This window comes from Pieris rapae, chromosome 11, assembly GCF_905147795.1.
Source record: "Pieris rapae chromosome 11, ilPieRapa1.1, whole genome shotgun sequence".
In the NCBI taxonomy this organism is placed as follows: Eukaryota; Metazoa; Arthropoda; class Insecta; order Lepidoptera; family Pieridae; genus Pieris; species Pieris rapae.
The window spans coordinates 1,132,913-1,152,168 of record NC_059519.1 but is presented as its reverse complement, the minus strand read 5'-3'; the positions used below and the strand labels follow the sequence as shown (position 1 = coordinate 1,152,168).

Here is a 19,256-nt window from a genome sequence, read left to right as displayed (position 1 = left end):
TTGTAAATAAAACTGTTTTACAACACAGGTAAATTAAATTAAAATTGTAACAAAACACAAAAAAGTAGCTAGTATTGTGTAAGTAACAGTAATTGCAGAAATTGCATAAACGCATTTTTAAATAGTCCAAAATACTTTTATAATATCTATTATTCAGAAAAGATTTAACAAAGCAAGCGAGCATAACACATTATATTTCTACATAAAATGCATAATTTAAAACTTTTGAAAATCGCAAGTTTCCTACTGGTTTTTGGGAGAATTTACGCGTTACCATGGGGCACAAGAATAACGCAAAAAGAGAATATTGGAGATATTAATGAACAGGCAAGAATCTTTTTAGAAAATTATACAAAGAACCAATTCGGGAAGACGGAAAATATTCCATTTAATGAAGACAAATATTTATCGTCTAAGTTTAATTACATTCCGGTACAGTATGAACCAGCCTTGTCCGATAAAAAAAATGTCATACATAGAATTGGAGATGCGAATGGAAGTCGAAATGTAAGAACCATACAAGATATACTGGGCTCGTGGGAAGATATATTTAATAATAGTTTAATGGATAATATACTACCAACAATGCCAGTTCCACTTCCCCGAAGTGAAGATTACAAACAGCCTAAGGATTCCAGCATAAAAAACTGTGTGGTGCCCATTTATCTCAGCTGTATTCCAAAAATATCCTATGTTCCAATAAGCTAAATTAAATATAAAAGCATCAAAATATTGATATGAAAGTGAATAATATTTGCAAATAATCAATAATAATAAAAAGTGTTTTATTTTTGTTCCTATATCACATGTATGTTTACTGAAAGTTTACTTGTCAAATTTATTTACGATAATGAAATTGTTAGATAATTTTTTTTTTCTTATGGATGTTAAGTATTAATGTGATGTTGTGATTTTAATAAATAGCAAGAACATTTTATTAAACCTTAAAATAAATAAAAAGCTAATTCATTCAAAGATAAACGAAATACAAATAATCATGATATTATTTTTATTTTTTTTAAATTTTTAAATGTAGGTACAGAAACAGAAAACAAATTGATTAGATACATACAGGTATTAAACAACAAACAACATTTGAAAATCTGAAACCCAATTACATCTGTACACAGCATTACACAGCACATATATATATATATATATATATATATATATATATATATATAGTCTTCGAAGATTCAGCGTATCTGTAAGCGTCGAATACAACCTTTTCAAGTGTTTCTTTGTGATTACATAGATAAGACTCACAAAAGAGATCGAGAGAGAATCTATAGTGTGCGGAGCGAGATTGTAATTTTTAACCCCACGAGGTCTCCAATAACGATCTCGACTCGACATTGCCTTCCCTAAATATCATCAAAGAGTTAAACAATAGACGGGCATGTGTGAATTCCATAGTCATCGGATTATATTTATAATAAAAATGTAACATTTCGTCTTGTCTTTCACATTCTCATACAGTGTAATATATTTTTCAGATTACATAGATTGCCCACCCGGAGAACTTATGGGTACAAATTTGCAATGCATCGGACGACGGAAAAATGTACCAACAAAGTTTCAATGGGATTATTATGACCGAAGTGACGATTAAATTATAATAATTGTATGTTTGAATGTTTTTTCATTTCCTATATTAATTAAATTTAAATAACTATATACATATATCTTTAGTTCATTATTAGCAATCCTAACACATTGCTCGAATATTATATCATGATTAAATAATTTATGGACTTTGATGAGAGATAATTTCTATAAAAACGGAGTTGCTTACAATTCAACTTAAGTATTAATTAAAAAAAACTATTATTATATAAATAAACTATATATTATTAAGTGACCAAGTATACTTTTGAAAGTCAACAGAAATTATTTTAAATTGATTCTAAATTTACATTAACTACCAGTTCGCAAATCAAGGGCGTAGAGCGGGCAAGAAGAACAGGTAACAAACTGTTCGCCACTCTTCTGTTATAGGCTGACAACATGAATTCTTTTCATGGATGGTAGAAACAAAGAACGGAAATAGAAACTCATGAGGAAGGTTTCTGAACAGAACATCCGTCTGACTTGTATATTTTTATAATATGGCATTAAACTGTCTTTATTATTACTTTTTTTTTATAGAACAGAGTGAAAACGGGCAGGAGGCTCATCTGATGTTAAGTGATACCGCCGCCCATGGACACTCAATGCCAGAGGGCTCGCGAATGTCCTATTTTTATTATATTAAGAATTTTTTATATCTAATAGAAGCAAAAAAGGTTCAACCAATCCTTTTTATTTACTTAAATGAAAGACTAATTCATAAAAAATATCGATGACCGGTTACGAAAGATTTTTTATCAGGCAAAATTATTTATCCTGTACGATAATATTTTATCTTGAAATAAACATTAGAACAGTCTATAAGGCGTAGTTGTGCAATATAAACATTTGATTCGCGTCAATAAATTCCCAGAAAAACTACGTCGTTCAGGGGCCTGAGACTGCGTGGTTGTCGGGCAGATTTGACGTAGGTTTTAAGTAAACAGATAACTAAATTTTATATTTAAAAGGGCTGCTGTAAGCACTTCGAGTAGTAAGCTCAGTATTCGTAACCAAAGTGGTTTTCCATAATATTTTGAATAATATTCGGCGTTTGTTGATTTTAAAATGAAGTACGCGTTTTGTGTTCTCATGATTGTGGTCCTTGTTGAAGGACGGTATTTTCATCCAAGCATCTCTTCTGAAACTAAATCTGAGGACATGGTGAGTTTTTCATAGCATTATATACCGTTTCACATAGTTTAATCCGCGGTGATTGAATGATAAATTCGCGTCATACTTGTCAATAATTTTGTTGTTGAATTTTCAAACCATGATTTCTATGACTATTTATTTATGTCAAATATAATTTTAATCGAACAAATCGTATTCGTCGCACGATAAAGCCTTAAATCTTCGAATGGATCAGGCTCTTTTTTCGTTTCCGACGCCCATTATCCAATTTCAGTAAAATGTACTAAATAATGTTTATTTCCAGGACATCTACCGCAATATCAAACCAAATCGCTTCGTTCCTATCAACAACGTGATGTCTTTTAAGATATATGATCCGTGTATGAACGGCCTCAAACGAGATGTAGTGGGCATATGTCGGGAGGTATGGGATTAAACAAGCCACAGATATTATATAGAAGAACAAAAACTACTGGAAAACTCAGTTGTCAATGGCATACGTCATACAAAAAAGTTACAATCAAAAAAGCCAAATTTCAATGTGGCAGGCAAACGTAACATTTATTGAGAAAATATAAAAACTGAAACAAATTTAAATATGAGGAAATCTGTGGATATTCGGACTTAACCCGTTAATTAGAATGAAAATATTTTCATAACTATTATCGGAACTTATCGGAAGGTCAATCAAATCGCGAGTCTTCTGCAATTGACTATAGAGCGAAACTATTCTAGTTGTTTATTCTATAAATAATGTATTATCTCTAATTTCGTAAATGGTTTTAAATGATATACAATTTCTATACTATTTTGTTCATTAAAGTAATATCAATCTAATTGCACGCTTAACGTACTTTTTCTATTATATGTATACTATGTCAACTTGTATGTCATACTTAGTTAGACATATTTAATGAATAATGGTTGTTTTGAATATTTGTATTTCAAAAACATTTGTTTAGTATATGGCTGCGTAATAAAACATTTTGTTTTTATAAGATATTTAAAATGGATTATATGAAAACATATGTTAAATTAGTGATTTTTGTAACTATTAAGAACATAGAAATATATATAACTTATTTTTATTCTTTTTACCTTTTTTATAAATTTTTATACTGTTTAAACTTGTGTTAATTTATTTTCACCATTTCGAATACGTTTTTGCTAAAACCGCTTGCTAAAACAGCGATGCTGTTGGCTTATTTTTGTTACTTTCAAAACAGTGTAATTATATTTCGATTTTATTTACGAAAATATGTAATTTAAATTATGTTGTATTAAAAATGAAACAATTGACATCTTTTAAATTTTAATAACAACACAAAACATCACAGAAATACAATTTATCAGTTCCATTTATTTTATAAAATGATACATTACAGACAACTAAAAGTTTTACTTACATCCATAAAAAAATCACATCGACAAACAGTTATTTCTGAGTCACACAAACAATTCATACACACCAATTTTAAATCAATAAAAATTATTTAAAATTGATACATTTTCTCTACATATATATCTACGAAATTTTTGCATTTTCTTATTGCAAATTAATCGATGAACTATTTACTTGTAAATTTGGGAACAATTATAAATGACGTCATACATTCATATGATGAAAATTTTGTAATATTCACATTGATTAATAAAAACGAAATCAGTCTGAAAATATCTTCAGATAAACAGTCTTTGTCTCTTTTTATCCCATTTTTTAAATAATTTGACAGAAAGAAACAACTCCCCTTAGTTATAATGCAATTAGATTTTTATGAATCAGTCTTTGGTCAGAATTAATATAAATTATAATGATACATTTCCGTTACGTTGAACTTATAAATTTGGAAAATAAATTTTGCATCACATAAGTGATGCCGGTGGGAGAGTGACGGCTCCATGGCCTGACAATGGAGTAGGCAGGGTTGCCACTCCACGAATCCAGGCACCGCGTTCACAGCAAAACGACTCAACATTGCTAAGCGCTCGCATGTATATTGTTGTTACACCTCCTAAAATATTACCCTGCTCATAAAAAATCTTAAATTCCTTTCGATCTGTGAAGACCCCTCAAAAATGCAAGGACATTCCAAAATCTATAATCAATTTTGATGCGATTAAACTGTTAGAACTTAGAAAACACTTCCTTTAATTGGAATTTAGAAACATCTCGTTTGGTATACAAAACGTCAGTCACATGTGATAACTTCTTCGGTTCTTACCGATTATAATCAGCTGCGTGCCAAGGTAGGCGAGGGCGTGGCCATGTCTTGGTATAGACATCTCCGTCTCCTGTTTCCACTGCCTCTCTTTCCAGTCCCATACATCTATTGCACCTACGCTACTTGGTGTTTTGTCCTGTTAAAATAAAGAAAGAAAAAACTTTACTATACACAATACACAGGATATTTAGGTAAAGTCCTTATGTTGTGGGCAGCCAGTTTCTTCCTTTTGACATATAAACTGTATGGTTACTTGCTGATTTCTACATAAAACATTTATATTAAAACTATTTTTGCACTATTAGAATATTTTCTGTAACAGCATAGGACAGATTCGTAAGATATTGTTTTATTAAATGTATGTAATGTGAGGTTTGAAATGTTAGTGATAATTTATAAACTAGTTTTATATTAAACTCAATTAAAAACCATATGTTGTGTTTAACGCCCTAATTAGGCTAACATATACTTTTCTCCTTCATCAATTTTCCATCTGCATCTGTTTGGAACAATAATATTTTATACACAAGAAAATGATGAGATCAACAGATTCTATGTCTGACACATGTGTTTGAGGTAGGTATAGGTTGCATGTCTTAACATGCAGCATGTTTGCCTTTTGCACACACAGAATGAAAATCGCATTGTTGCAACGCCGTGATTCAAACACACGACCTCAGGATTAGTTGTCTTTAAATAAAATATTACATTATATTATAGAAATACCTTATCCGATATTTTTCCAGCTCCACCGATAATATACAGTTTATCGTTCATAGAAAATAAAGTTGCGAAACATCTCGGAAAACGTAAACTATGAATTTCTGTCCACCTAAAATAATGACAATGACAAAATTCACCTTAGTCGACTATTTAAATTGTATGTCAACACATTTATTCTATATACACGTGATTAGGTATGTATGACCCAATAAATTAGAGTTAGAATTAAAGTCTGCGTTCATATGACTCCCGTATGCCATTTGTATATTTATGTATAAATAAATAAATGTCAAAACGTAAGGGATATTCAAATTTAACCCTAGACAATTCTAGAGACTCAATCTTTTTTATATAAACCATTGTATAAAATGCGCAACAGCAAGATGAGAATGAGAACTTAGAGAGACTGATCCATCTTGGTAGCACAGAAGACAAAAGATCACGTGGCCGTTCACCAACCAGATGGACCCAAGTGAAAGACTCATCGTCCTCAAAACTGTACACTGTCATAAGAGAGACGCTGGGACAGAAACTGATGGAAGCAGATTGTCCACTCTAGATGCTTCGTTGCTGATGACGCTCAGACATGAGCTGCCGATTAAAGAGTGAAAGAGCTTGTATATAAATAAAATAAAATTCAAGTTAGTAGAACGTTGAGTATTAACTGCGGCTAGTAAATGCACTATCCGGTCAGTTATTGATAGTCTAACGTTCAACAACATAAAAAAGTTGAAAAACAATTGTTCTATTCATTTGTCGCGTTCCTAACAAGGCTAATGCTTTATTTATACGAACCACGGTGGTTTAACATGTAAAATATCAAGGTTTATATAAAATGACATAAATCAGACAATGATAAGTACATTTTTGCTCAGTATGACTTATTAATATATAGCGTATTTAATATTTTAATAGTCCCTTAAAGATTTCTTAATAATTTAATTTCTTGTCCTGTAAAGTAATGTTCATTTATCATATTCTGACCTATGTCTGAAGTTTTAGTCTGTATAAAATTTCGTTCTCAGACATTCTATGGCTACTAGATTATATTAGATATATGACATACTCATTAGTTTTATAATTATAGCACTCGACGATCTTGCAAACAGGTCGTTTCTTCTCACCAGTCATGCCACCTGCTACCCAAATATAATCCCTGTACTTGACAGTTGCAACGGCCATCCTGGCCACGCCCATTGACCGTACTTCACTCCATGATCCTGTCTTCGGATCAAACCTTTCCACTGATCTTAATACTCTGGAACATACACCAAAAATATTAAACGGATGCCTTAAACTATTTACTTTATGTTATGTGCTTCCAACATTCGTATTAGGCGAGAGTTGCTGTTGAATATGATACATTGGTGTTTATTAATGCTCATTAATTAAGTTTTTTTAAGGTTTCTGAAACCTAATTAGATGTTTTTGATGATTTGATGAGATTTTTTTATTGATAAACTTGCCATCTTGCTTGCCAACGCTTGGCATACAACATTGGTAAAATACCCACAAAATACATTTTTTATGTGACAAGCACTCATAGGCAAACACGACATACACAAAGAGATAATACAAGTATTAAACAATACAATTAAAATTACACAGACAAACGAAAGTTGATTTTAAAGTGCGAGGGGAGCACGAGAGAGTGAAAACTGTTTTATAACTTAAGTATATCAAATTAATATTAAGAACAAAATTCATACTATAGTATATTTAGAGAGTTGAGAGATGCTAGCGAGTTCTATAAGTTTCAACAATGAAAATTTCGCGCCCATGCAGTTTTTTTTATAAACAAGGGCAAACGGGCAGGCTCACCTGTACGCTCTTTTCTTGAAGGGCCCTAAGTCGAATTATTAGCCCCTTACTATATATTTGAACTAGTGGACCCGACAGATGTTGTCCTGAATGACATTTAAAGTGATTAAATATGAAAGTACCGACCGCAGCGCCATCTACCCCCAAACGGATTACGACACGGAAACGATTCGGGTATGAACAATTGAAGAGGTATTAATGTTTTTATTTTCTGTGTGTTCTATCGATATGTTCATCTACTAACCATTAGAGTTAAGTTCTAAAGTTGTAATTACATAGTCATTGAACCTTGTTTTCCGAAATAAACAATTTTTAATGTCATTTTTAATTTATATATATTAAGATAATAATAACCATACCTGCCCTTTTTATCCTGCCCTCCAATAGCGTAAAGCGCCATTTTATGAACCACCAGCCCAAAATTCTTCCTCGGTATCGCAAGACCAGATTCGCTGAACCATGACCGGGTCACCGGCTCATAACTCCATACAGTTGACACCACAACCGACTTTCCACGCAAGTCATCTTCACGTGGATCCGCACCACCTTGTCGTAATTGCAGATTTTTTATTATTATTATCAATATGTATTTTTTTTTACACGCCGCATCGACATAAGATCTCCTTGAGCTTAGGATCGACTGACTCGCGAGCAACTACTGTTCACGCGAAACCCTTCTCCACGTCAGTCCTCCAGGGCCAAAAAAAATACTCCAGCGAGTATTTTTTTTTCACGCAAAACGGACCTATTAATAGTCTAATTGTGGAAACGGAGTCCCCACATACATACAGAATGTAATTTTTTAAATTTTTATCATGTCTTGGGTTAGAATCCTAGAGCCGAAAATGAAAAGTTGTATTTCAGAAACTTATTTTTTATTTTTTTCCATTTCCCCTGAATCATTAATTCGCCATGTGAATTAACCGCATCTATAACTTGAATTCTTATATTTTTTATTTATTACAATAACATACATTACATAACCTAATAACATAAACATGGGTTACATAACCTATTAGGCAACGGGCACCCTTATCGCTAATAAGCGATTTCTTCCAGGTAACCCTAATATGGAAGAATAAAAAAAACAAAACACCTACAGAAGGTAAATTACATAACTCATGGGGCGTCAATTTGCCTTGTACAAAAACAACTGAATGTTATTAATTCTTTTTTTAATTTTGTTATGATTGATTTAATTCCTGGAAAAAATGTATTTTTGTAAACTTCAATATAAAGCTTTCAGCATAGTACCTACGTATAGGGTGAGAGGTTCAAATGTTGTTTCAGATTGTTAGGGAATTCATTCAAGGGGAAGGTGACTAAATTTTTAAAGGCAAGACCTTTCATTTATAGCGTGGGCGTCTAGTTCATAAGTTTGACACCAATACTAACTACTCCTACACACTAATGTAATGGTCCTTATAAACATTGTGTAAAAAAAAACGATTGGCGATTAAAAAGAGTGGCGTAGAGTTTATTGCCAGTTCTTCTCTTCCGTTCTACGCCCTTGATTTGAGAACTGGCAGTAAATGTAAAATTAGATTCATTTATTGTATATATCTCTTTTTTTGACGTTCATAAGTGTACATTATGTTACCTATATGAATAAATTATTTTAGACTTGACTGTGAATTATTAAGTAGGTAGTAAATATACATACCGACTAGGAATACTCTTCCTCGAAGAAAGGCCACAGAATGATGATGTCTGGGTTCAGGAAGTTCCCCAACACTTTCCCAAGTGTTTGTTACGGGATCAAACCTACATAAAATTTTATTTAAAAGAAATTCAAAACTCCGAATCGATATAATATATCCTTCCGACGAAATTCCAGAAGGTCGAAAACTTATGAACAAAACCGAGAGTGACAACTGTTTAGTGCACTAATTTGATTGGTTGCCAATTAGTTTAACTTTTATAAATTTCTAGAACCGAGCGGGTAAATTTCGACTGATATAATTATAAATAAATCGTAAGAAAAAGAAGATTAAAATTTTATTCTATTATTTTTATTATTTATATTATATATTTATACTTCTTGATTCCTCCTTACCTGTATATATCTTTTCCAGTATTTCCGGCCACACCATATGGAGTATGGGGGTCAATTCCACCAAATACCAGAACTGTCTCACGATCCCAGTTGAATAACGAACCATCTACTATATAGTTCTTGTTTGACGGGCCCAAAATAGATGTGGATAGCTTGTTCCTGTAAAATTACATTGTTCATATTTTTTATTAATAATTTTACCATCCAGTTTAGGAAAGATATTGTTTGGCGCTAACTTATCTAAGAACTCCAACAGGTTAACTTAATTTGTCAATTGTCATAAGGAAATAATTGCTTAAAGACTCAATTACTGATATTTAACTATTGGTTATATTGAAATTTTTATTAGTAATTTTCATTAGAATGTTCTCAGTTTTTAATGAAAATATCTGCATATTTTTAGTTATTCACCAATATCATTTTTGTTATTGGCATATGTTAATATTTATAGTTACGAATAGGGATTAGGGACACTATGTCTCTGCGTAGAGAAAGAGAATCATGTCAATCAGTAAAATTTTGGAGATTTACAATTCGACATAAAAATAAAAAAAACAGTGTTAATAATGATTGAAATATTCGATAATAAAGATTATCTCTCCTTGTCTTTTATTTCTTTAATCTCAGATCGCCGATGGTTTTTGCCACATCTAAGAACTAAATTGCATAACAGTTTATATGAACAAACATATACATATATTCTTGCGCTTTGTTATGTTTGCTATGAGAAAGTCCATATTATATGCCCCAGTTAAAAGTTAAAGCGACTCAATCGGAAACAACAGAGAGTGTTCAATACCTCAGCGGGTAAGCAAAGCAAATACATGCATTTCCCCAAATATACATAATATTGTACTTACATATTAGCTTTAGCAAGGGATTCCTTTGATTGATTAAAAAGTGACGCCTGTGGGCTGGAGATGATCTGAACTGAATTAATTCGGTTGACAGCATCAGGTCGGGACACATTGCTGGCCTGTGGCCGTTGATCTACTGACTGAGAGTCTCTGTAAAATAGGTGAAATTACTATTTATAAAGGAACGAATACAATCGTAGCAGTGAAGTAGAGTTTAAACCTCCTTTAACGTGCGAAATTCGATAGGCAAATTAATTTTTTAAGTTGAGGAGCACTGAACAATGATCAATAAAGCCAAGTATTTAATATTATTTGTAGGTTAATCTTTTTGTATATATCAAATCACATCATACATAACGAAAACCTATATATAACCTACCCAATAAACGCACTTTCTTCGCCCAACGTTCTTTAAAACTTCTTTTTTCTTTTTATTTTTTCACTATATAATCGACTTTATACATTCACTCTTAAACAATATCTCAACCTGTTCAATGGTGAAACGGAAAATAATCTTAATGTGCAACAATACTTTAATTATAAAATGTAAGTGGTTAATTGAAATTATTGTCAACAAATGTTAACATGTCAAAAGGAAGAGACTATCTGCCCACAACACAGGAATCCTTTTTATTGTGTAAAGTATTATCTTTCCTTTTTTAGAGATGTTTTTATATAAATCACATTTATCAAGTCAACTATGTTTTTACTTGACTATACTAACTTACAAAATACCCAATATTTATAGTAAAATCTAACCTACAATACACTTCCGGGTATCTAACTAAAGTTAAAGAGATGATATATTCGGCTCTACAAAAGTAACATTTTATGTATTAAGTACCTCCTGTTCCCGGATAGAGCCGCAGTGGCAGCAGCTAAATAGCATGCTGCAACGCTATGCCGCTTCTGACTACCCCGTCTTGTATCCTAGAATGTTTTTTGTAAGTATGTATCCTAAATTTTATAGCCACCTAGCCCTCTCGATTAGCAGAGATGCCTGCAATGAGTTGAGTCACACATATCTCCATCTCCTCACTCTATAGACCACTCTATATGTGCTTCGTGGTATGGGACAATAAGAAACTTATACAGATGCAACAGCAAAATCGGTAATAATAATAAAAATATATTTTTTTTTAAAGAAACCACGGAGATTCTTATCGGCTATTCGACAGGACCACTTGACTAAGTTTACAATTATGATAGATAGGACACAAAATATCTTCTATCTCTATCCCATATAGCACTAGGAGAGGAAGGCTCTAAGGCCCAAAGATATGCAGCAGATCTTTAAGGAGTAAAATTAAAATTGCATACAGTTACTGTTGCGCTCGTTCCTGGAGTCTCACTTGTCTCGCTGGTCGAAGACACCAATTCCTCGGTTGAGTCTTTCTCTGGTGGTTCATGCACGTTGTTGGCCTGAAAGTCACTTTATGAGATTGTCTTGTGATACAGCTGAAATTCCAATTACAACGCGAATACGAGCGAAACATCGATCACATAAGGTTATTTTCAAAAGTTTTATTTAGCTTGACTATATTATCCAGAAGATACCTGGGAGCAGGCAGGCTTCGTTAAATGCAAAGAACTAGTTACTATTATTATGTAAATAAACACACTAGCAGATTAATAAGCGCGATTTTGGAGAAATTATCTAACCTATTTTTAAAAGAGTTTAAAGAGAACTACTTTCCAGAAGCCTATTCCAGGCAGCCACTACACGGTTTGGGAGAGTTTTTTAGAGATTAAAAAAAAGTATGCATATAATCAAATAAAAAGAAAAAAGTAATAAAAATAAATTACTATTTGTGGTTCAAAATTGCAGAGGTTAACTTGATGATCTGTGTTCGGTTGCTTACGGTACAAAAAGTGTTGTTGTATTTTGGGCTGGGCCTGTATTCAAATTTGGATCTGTTATTTAAATAATTAGTAATACAGTAGTTTATCCAAACAACGCTGGCTGCGAATAAAGTATTTAGGTTGCTTCAAAATAAATATCAAAATTAAACATTGAAATTCCTTAATTATAATAGTATTTTTTTATATTATGGACACTCTCGATATCATTTCTTGGACTTGGAGAAAGGAGATTACGGAAATTGGTTCAACTATTGGTAAAAGCTAGGGCAGTGATGACCTAAGAGCTTAGGCGTCACTAGCATGGTTGGAAGGAAGGTCTTGCGTTCGGCTGTGAAACCATGGGTTTTACTTTCTATTTGCGAAATTAACACTTGGCTCCACGGCAAACACAAACTAACACATTCACCAAATCGACGAAATTCATCACGCGCAGAGGTCTCATCAAATACCCAAGTTTAGAAGGTCTTAGACCCAAAATGTTGGCAGTTAGTTACAAAACACTAATTAGTTACCTACTTGATGATTTTGATTGATTAAAGTAAACGTAAAATAATAATCTCGTTATCAGGTTCTAAAAACAATGGCTCACCAAAATAAATATATATATGTATATACTACTTACATTCATGGATTGTGTTTGTTTCCTTTCCATTTCTGGGATGTTTCTTGTTTCATGATTTCTTAGTACATCCATTGGTGGTCTATCGAAGGACTGTGTAGGACTTTTCTGTATCTAAAAACAATATATTAATTACTTATATAACACAAGTATGTGGACCCTTAGCAAAGTATAATTTTGTCCACCACCGAAATAATTCCAAAACAGTTATTTATATTTATAACATAGGGAAGTACTTCTAAATAAAATATTATGACACTATCTGTTCAAAACATTCTTGAAGTCGTGTTGTATTTACAAAAACATCTAAACGATTTTAAAACAAATGGTGACTTTCACCAGTATAATAAAAGAAACAGAACTAATTTGAGTGTATGACCAACCAGGCTCCAGAAAATAAACCACTCCTTATATGAAAATTGTATTCGTTTTTACAACAAACTTTTTCGTTAAACGTATATTAAAGAATAAAACTTTTTATAAATTTGGCGAATATTTAAATGTTTAAACAATTTATATGACACAAAACTTGACAATTCAAAAGAGTAGCGAAGAGTTTCTTGCCAGTTCTTCTTGAACTGACTAAATGATATTTTAAATTTGATTTGTCTAAATAATGGCCATACTCATAGTCCATTATATACATTAATTATATATCTTAACGTAATATTTAGTCAGACTGCTAAGTAGGATTGTTAGTCCTTTTTCTCTAAGGAGGTCAAGAAAAACCCCAAAGACTTGACGATCTCACTTAGACTAAATAAATACTTATTTCACCTTTGCTTGGTTTCCAAAGAATTTACTCATCGTTGGAAATTTCTCAGTATCAGTCAGCCCCATCAACACAGCCGGCGTAGGGAAATCCATTTTGGGTCTGCGCATCTCCATTTTGTCTTGATCTTTTCCTCGAAAACTGCCTGATGACGTTATTGTTATACACATTTTATAATAAATTTACGCCATTGATTCATTATTTATTACATAAGTACATATTTTATAATATACATGTCCGTGATATCCGTGTCCAAGAAATTTATGAACAAACATACAATTGCGAAGTGTACGTGCTTGGCAATTGTATGTATATCAGTCGCATTATGCAAATCCAATTAAGAACCTGTTAAAAATAGAGTCTGTGCCTGACAGGCATTCCAGTCGTTAAAATTTTTAAACTCTCGATAGAACTACAGTTTAAACTAAAGTTACTTTTAGTTGTAATGTATTTTGTATTTTTAAGAAAGGAATGTATGGAAAGATGGATGTATCAATACTTGTTTATAACATTAAACTTTAAATAACTTAGGCGTTATTATAAATATAAGTAAACAAATAATTTGGTATATTATTTCTAAGTATTAAATTTGGTACCAGGTGCGTCATCATTTCTTCGAGGTGGTTGCATCATGGCCATCTGCTTGTACATCTGTTCCTTTGGCACCATAAACTGCTCTAGATATTTCAAAAACTCAATGTATGTTACATGATTCTGTGGAGCAAACATAGTATTTTGAAACCTAAAAAATTAAGTATATCGTAATAATTTTATACATCTAAATATGTTTCAGGTTTCGTCACAACATTTCTTTTATTTTTACTTGATTTTGGTGTCAATGAAGCGACTGATGTAGTATTTGTGAATTAATAAATAGGTAATTTAAATATGTTTTAACTCTACGTATGGGGCATATTTACGTCTATTTTATAACTTTCTAAAGAAAACATATTGTACTAAATCAAAACAATAATAATTTCGCAGTGAATAAAACCCAGAACATCCAGATGCGCCATGTAGTTTTAAGGAGTCTTGAATTCCAAGAATCAAATTTCCCTGTTTGTGTTTTATCAATTTTCGGAATTGAATTATTTATACAAAACGTGCGTGCTATTTATATTGATGACATAACATAAGTTTGCATTTGTATGAGTTGACAATTCTAAAATAAATCACGAAAATGATGATATCGACGGTATGTAGTTAACTGCCATATTAATTAAATTAATAAAACATTTGTAGGTAACAAGCCAGTTGTTACCTAGCTTCAAACAAAGTGTTTTATTTAAACATATCCATCTTAATAGACAAAGTCCATTGGTTAACAGCCGGAAACCGAACCCTCAGGAATGATGGTGAAAAGCTGAAGCCACTAGGCCAACCCCTCTCTTTACTGTTTCTATTATGAATATAGACGTCGTAAGAAATATGTAGATATTTTACAATATTTAAAAGTGGTATATAATATATAAAAAAAAATAAAACCTTTTCCTCTCCTATCCAATTCCTCTCGACTGGTTCGGATAAACCAAGAACATCGATCCAATGGTAGTAATTCTTTGAATTGTTTCCATACCAATATTTTATAATCACGTAACTGGAATAATTAATTAATTTATTAAATATTACTGTTTACTACGCAAGTTAAAAGCAAAACAAACATATGAAAACGTAATACTTGCTACTTTTTAGCCACATCTTAAAGAAATAAAAAAATACATGCATACACATGTGGTTATTGATTTGATAACAATGGATATATTGTGTAAGTTTTGGAAACCCTTTTAAGTAAACCTGTGTCGGGGTTTCCAGCTGTTCCATAACCAACTTAATTGAAAATTCCATAAAAATGTACAATTTAATAACATCTTTTTTTTAATTATTTTTAATTTTTCAACTGTTTCCAACATGCCTGGGTGCATAATTGAGTGAGTAAGTGAGTGAGTGACTGGGTGGGAGAGGGAGTTTGATGGAGGGTGTGTGAGTGAGTGATTATTCTTTTATTTTGCTTTGTTGGCGCAGCGCTAACCAGATCCACTTCCTCACAATCGTATTTAATTATTAGTTCCTACTCACGCCAAACCATCATCAACCATCTGCTGAACGTCTGGTTCATTAACAATCTCTAGTATCTCCGCATTGTCAGGGTTCCGTTTAATATCCACAAGTTGCCATGGAGATATCAAACCGAAGCGGACACATCTCATGACGTCTGTTGCGAAACGCTTTCGAGAGGTCCAGTCTCCGTACAACCACCTCACACCAGCCATCAAAACCTCTATTTCACTGAAAATAGATCATTAACTCTTCATGGTTACAGAGTGGCCCAGTCTGTCTGACTGGTGAAGACCAAAAATAAACGTTTGGCACAGAAACCACCAACTTGAATTTAAAAGACACAAAGAAAGAATACCAGGGAAAGTGATCGAATTAAAAAATACCCTTAAAACAATAGCGTATTAATTATATATTTTTTTTTTAAAGAACAGGGAGCAAACGGGCAGGAGGCTCACCTGATGTGAAGTGACACCGCCACCCATGGACACTCTCAATGCCAGAGGGCTCGCGAGTGCGTTGCCGTCGTCTTAAGAATTGGTACGCTCTTTTCTTTAAGGACCTTAAGATTGGTCGGAAATACTTCAGTGGGCAGCTGGTTCCACAAAGTGGTGGTTTTTTTTCCAAAAAATGCCTTGAAAAACGCAAATCGCAAATTATATAGAACAGGGAAGAAAGGAGAGGCTCATCTGATGTTGTGATATACCCATAGTCACTCTCATTGCCAGGGAACTCGCCAGTTCCGTTCTTTTAAGATTTGGTACGCTCTTCTCTTGAACGAATCTAAGTCGAATTGGTTCGGAAACACCTCGGCGGGCAGCTGGTTTAACACCATTTATAACCACCATTATAGTCACTATAATTTGTGGAATATACAAACCTTGCAACACAAATATGGTTGGACTTCAAAAAAGTCATGAGTTCCTCTGGTGTCAGATCAAGAAAATCGCTAGAAGCTACTAGAGGCAGAAAGAATCTCTTTACTCGAGGTACCTGTAAGAGTTATTATTTTCAATGTAAGACCCAAGTTCAAGCGATTTCTTGCTTCTCTGAAACGCCATCGATTCTGGATACTAGGCATTCCGGTTATTTCACAATGTTTCCCGATTGAATGTCAAATGCATATAGAAAGTATAGTATGTTGATTGTTGAGCCACTACTGCTCCGATTTAATATAGATTTAAGTTAGTTGATATGTCAAAACTTCAGGCTAAACTACAAATACCGGCAAACTTCTTGAACAAATGTCCTTGCTGCAGAAGCGATTTTTAGGTATCTTTGGAAGGGGTGGGGGGCAGTACGAGCTTGGTTTGTCGAGCAGATCCAAAATCTGAATCGAATCGAATGTTATTATATAAAATAATCTTTACCATAAGTTCCATTACGGGAGTCAAATGCTGTACTCTCGCTCCTCTATATAAAACAAACGCTGAATCTTCATTAAAAATATTATCATTTGCAATAAAAGCCCAGCATTGATCTTCTAAATCTGTCTTGAAAAAAGGTTAAATTAAGTATTTAAAAAATATTTTCAATTCGGCAAGCTTACCACATAACTTTAATACTAAATATTCTCTGCCGTCAGCTGCAGGCGACACACAGTTTCGATGTTATAACGCAACATCGAACGTTGTATAAAACGTGGTAAAAATTAAAATCTGCGTAACTATTTGCTTACTTTTCTATATATACGGCCCTTTAGTTAAAAACATACCTTTAACTCCAAGATATTGACTTCCGGAAAATAAATCAAGAACATTTTCCCTCTTCAGCAGCTTATTGCTCTCTAAGCCGCTTACGGTCATCCACTCGTAAATTATTTGGAAGGCTGTTGGCTTCACATTACTCTAAAATTTATATTTAACTATAGGAGTTACTTTTTGCGAGTTATCATAAATGCATGACGTTCTGACTCAGTAACGCAACTTCGGCTCAGTAATTTCAGCTAATAAATAGACTACCCAGTCAGTTAACAAACGTTAACCAACTTAAAAAGTAAATTGAAAACTATTTATATATAACAAAACTTAGCCACATTCTGACTGTCACAATACAATATATGGTTGAGGTACAGGAGTTACACTCCGCGCTAAGCATGGCTGACGTATCACAATACGAGACTTATAAGGGAGTATCGCAAGGCAATTCGCAAGGCCAAAAAGTTAACGTCGTGGTACAAAGGAAGAAAAATTTCAAACAGAACAGAATAATTTAGACATCACATCAGATCTGTGGTAGCAAACGTTGTTTTGAAAAAAACCTTAAGTTTAAATGTCCCAGAATCTGTCAAAATATTTCCCTTCATGGCCATTGCCATTTATATAGATTGTAAGCTGAGTTAAGTCTAAAAATAAACAATTATGACTGACAATATGTATGTGGTTGCTATAAATTTTAATAACGTGTTGTTAAAACGTAATAGTTGATACGGATAGCTTCCCGCAACATCCAGTAGGAATTCGTGGATTTTGGCAAAGTTTGCGAAAATATATTAGATAAATAATTTCCAACTATTGGTTTACAAAACAGTTTGGTAGTTTTTTTTAGTTCAGACACAGGACTTCATTTAGTAAACATTAAAGACAAACACTGGACACGTCACTTACAATAGGTAATTCAATTTCCCGTTGTGGATTCTTGCTAAATAATGACGAATAAATTTCAAGTACTATGCGATGACAATGGAACTCTTCATTGCCGATATGGACAATACAATCGGTGTTTCTAGAAATTTAAAATATTATATTTGTAAATTATTTGGTTTATTGTAGATTACCTCCGATGCTTTATCTATATCGTTCCTATATCTTTGGGTAAATAATACGAGCAATCGAATATTATATATAGTAGCGTTTCATATTTAAAAACAAGGAAAAATCAACCTTTTGATGACATAAAATCATAAACAGACGTCATTGATGTGTTTTGGTATTGCAAACTAAATAGAAACAAAAAAATTAATAGAGCAGGCGGAAAATAATATTATATAAAAAATAATATAAAATAATGCTTTGGAGTAGAAACTCTTGGGTTGTGGGGTTCAAGTGTACAGGTGCTAATTAAGTAGCGGAGAGTTTATTGCCAGTTCTTCTCTTCCGTTCTGCTCCCTTGATTTTAAAACTGGTAATTTTTACATTTAAATAGAAGCATTTCATGTACATTTACTTTTAGACATGTATGTATGTATGTAATGTACACTTTCTTACCTATATGAATTACGTATATGATTTTTGAATTTGAATTTAAAAATTTCCGTGTTTTGCCAATATGACAAAATACATACATATTATTCAGGATTCTTCTATAGAACTCCTGAAACAAATCCTGTTTCTTCGGTAATTGTACACACGTCCAATCCACCGGTTCGGTCTGACCATATCCAAGACTGGATAGATTACATCCTTCTTGAATTTTAGTTTTTTCCTTTTTATTCCTGTCCATTACCGTTTTAACGTGACACACCGTCGGACTCGTCTTGTGGCCATATTGCAGATGCGGCTCTGGCTGATTCTTGTACTATAAAATT

The 19,256-nt window shown here is 32.7% G+C and overlaps 1 protein-coding gene and 1 long non-coding RNA gene across 6 annotated transcripts; one reads left to right on the top strand and one right to left on the bottom strand.

The window, feature by feature from the left end:
• The first annotated feature begins 2,430 nt into the window (after positions 1-2,430).
• On the top strand, positions 2,431-3,295 carry LOC123689557. Its single transcript, XR_006750509.1, has 2 exons — positions 2,431-2,772; positions 3,047-3,295. It is a non-coding gene; the product is annotated as an uncharacterized LOC123689557 (long non-coding RNA).
• A 475-nt stretch (positions 3,296-3,770) lies between these two features.
• LOC110995582 (ras guanine nucleotide exchange factor F) lies at positions 3,771-19,206 on the bottom strand. Of its 5 annotated transcripts, XM_045630154.1 has the most exons (21): positions 19,014-19,206; positions 18,337-18,454; positions 17,445-17,577; positions 17,101-17,219; positions 16,611-16,723; positions 15,752-15,961; positions 15,161-15,272; positions 14,272-14,389; positions 13,681-13,820; positions 12,907-13,011; positions 12,228-12,317; positions 11,742-11,843; positions 11,266-11,351; positions 10,425-10,571; positions 9,565-9,723; positions 9,172-9,272; positions 7,868-8,054; positions 6,754-6,945; positions 5,691-5,796; positions 4,965-5,100; positions 3,771-4,754 (listed from the first exon to the last, which is right to left on the bottom strand). In XM_045630154.1, exons 1-21 carry the CDS (start codon positions 19,169-19,171, stop codon positions 4,606-4,608), a joined length of 2,781 nt encoding a protein of 926 aa, XP_045486110.1. In that variant the 5' UTR covers positions 19,172-19,206; the 3' UTR covers positions 3,771-4,605. The 5 variants fall into 5 exon arrangements, with proteins under 5 accessions (XP_045486110.1, XP_045486111.1, XP_045486112.1 ...); XM_045630155.1 differs by lacking the exon at positions 12,228-12,317 and having other exon boundaries at positions 12,907-13,017; XM_045630156.1 differs by lacking the exon at positions 12,228-12,317.
• Positions 19,207-19,256: the final 50 nt, after the last annotated feature.

Bases quoted from the DNA above. Each gene is read 5' to 3' on its own strand.
- LOC110995582 (XM_045630154.1), bottom strand. From the start codon at position 19,171: ATGGACAGGAATAAAAAGGAAAAAACTAAAATTCAAGAAGGATGTAAT. The intron at 18,455-19,013 runs GTATGTATTTTG...TTAAATTTCTAG, and splicing joins AGAAGAATCCTGAATAATAT to AAACACCGATTGTATTGTCC. The intron at 13,821-14,271 runs GTACCAAATTTA...TAACGTCATCAG, and splicing joins AAGAAATGATGACGCACCTG to GCAGTTTTCGAGGAAAAGAT.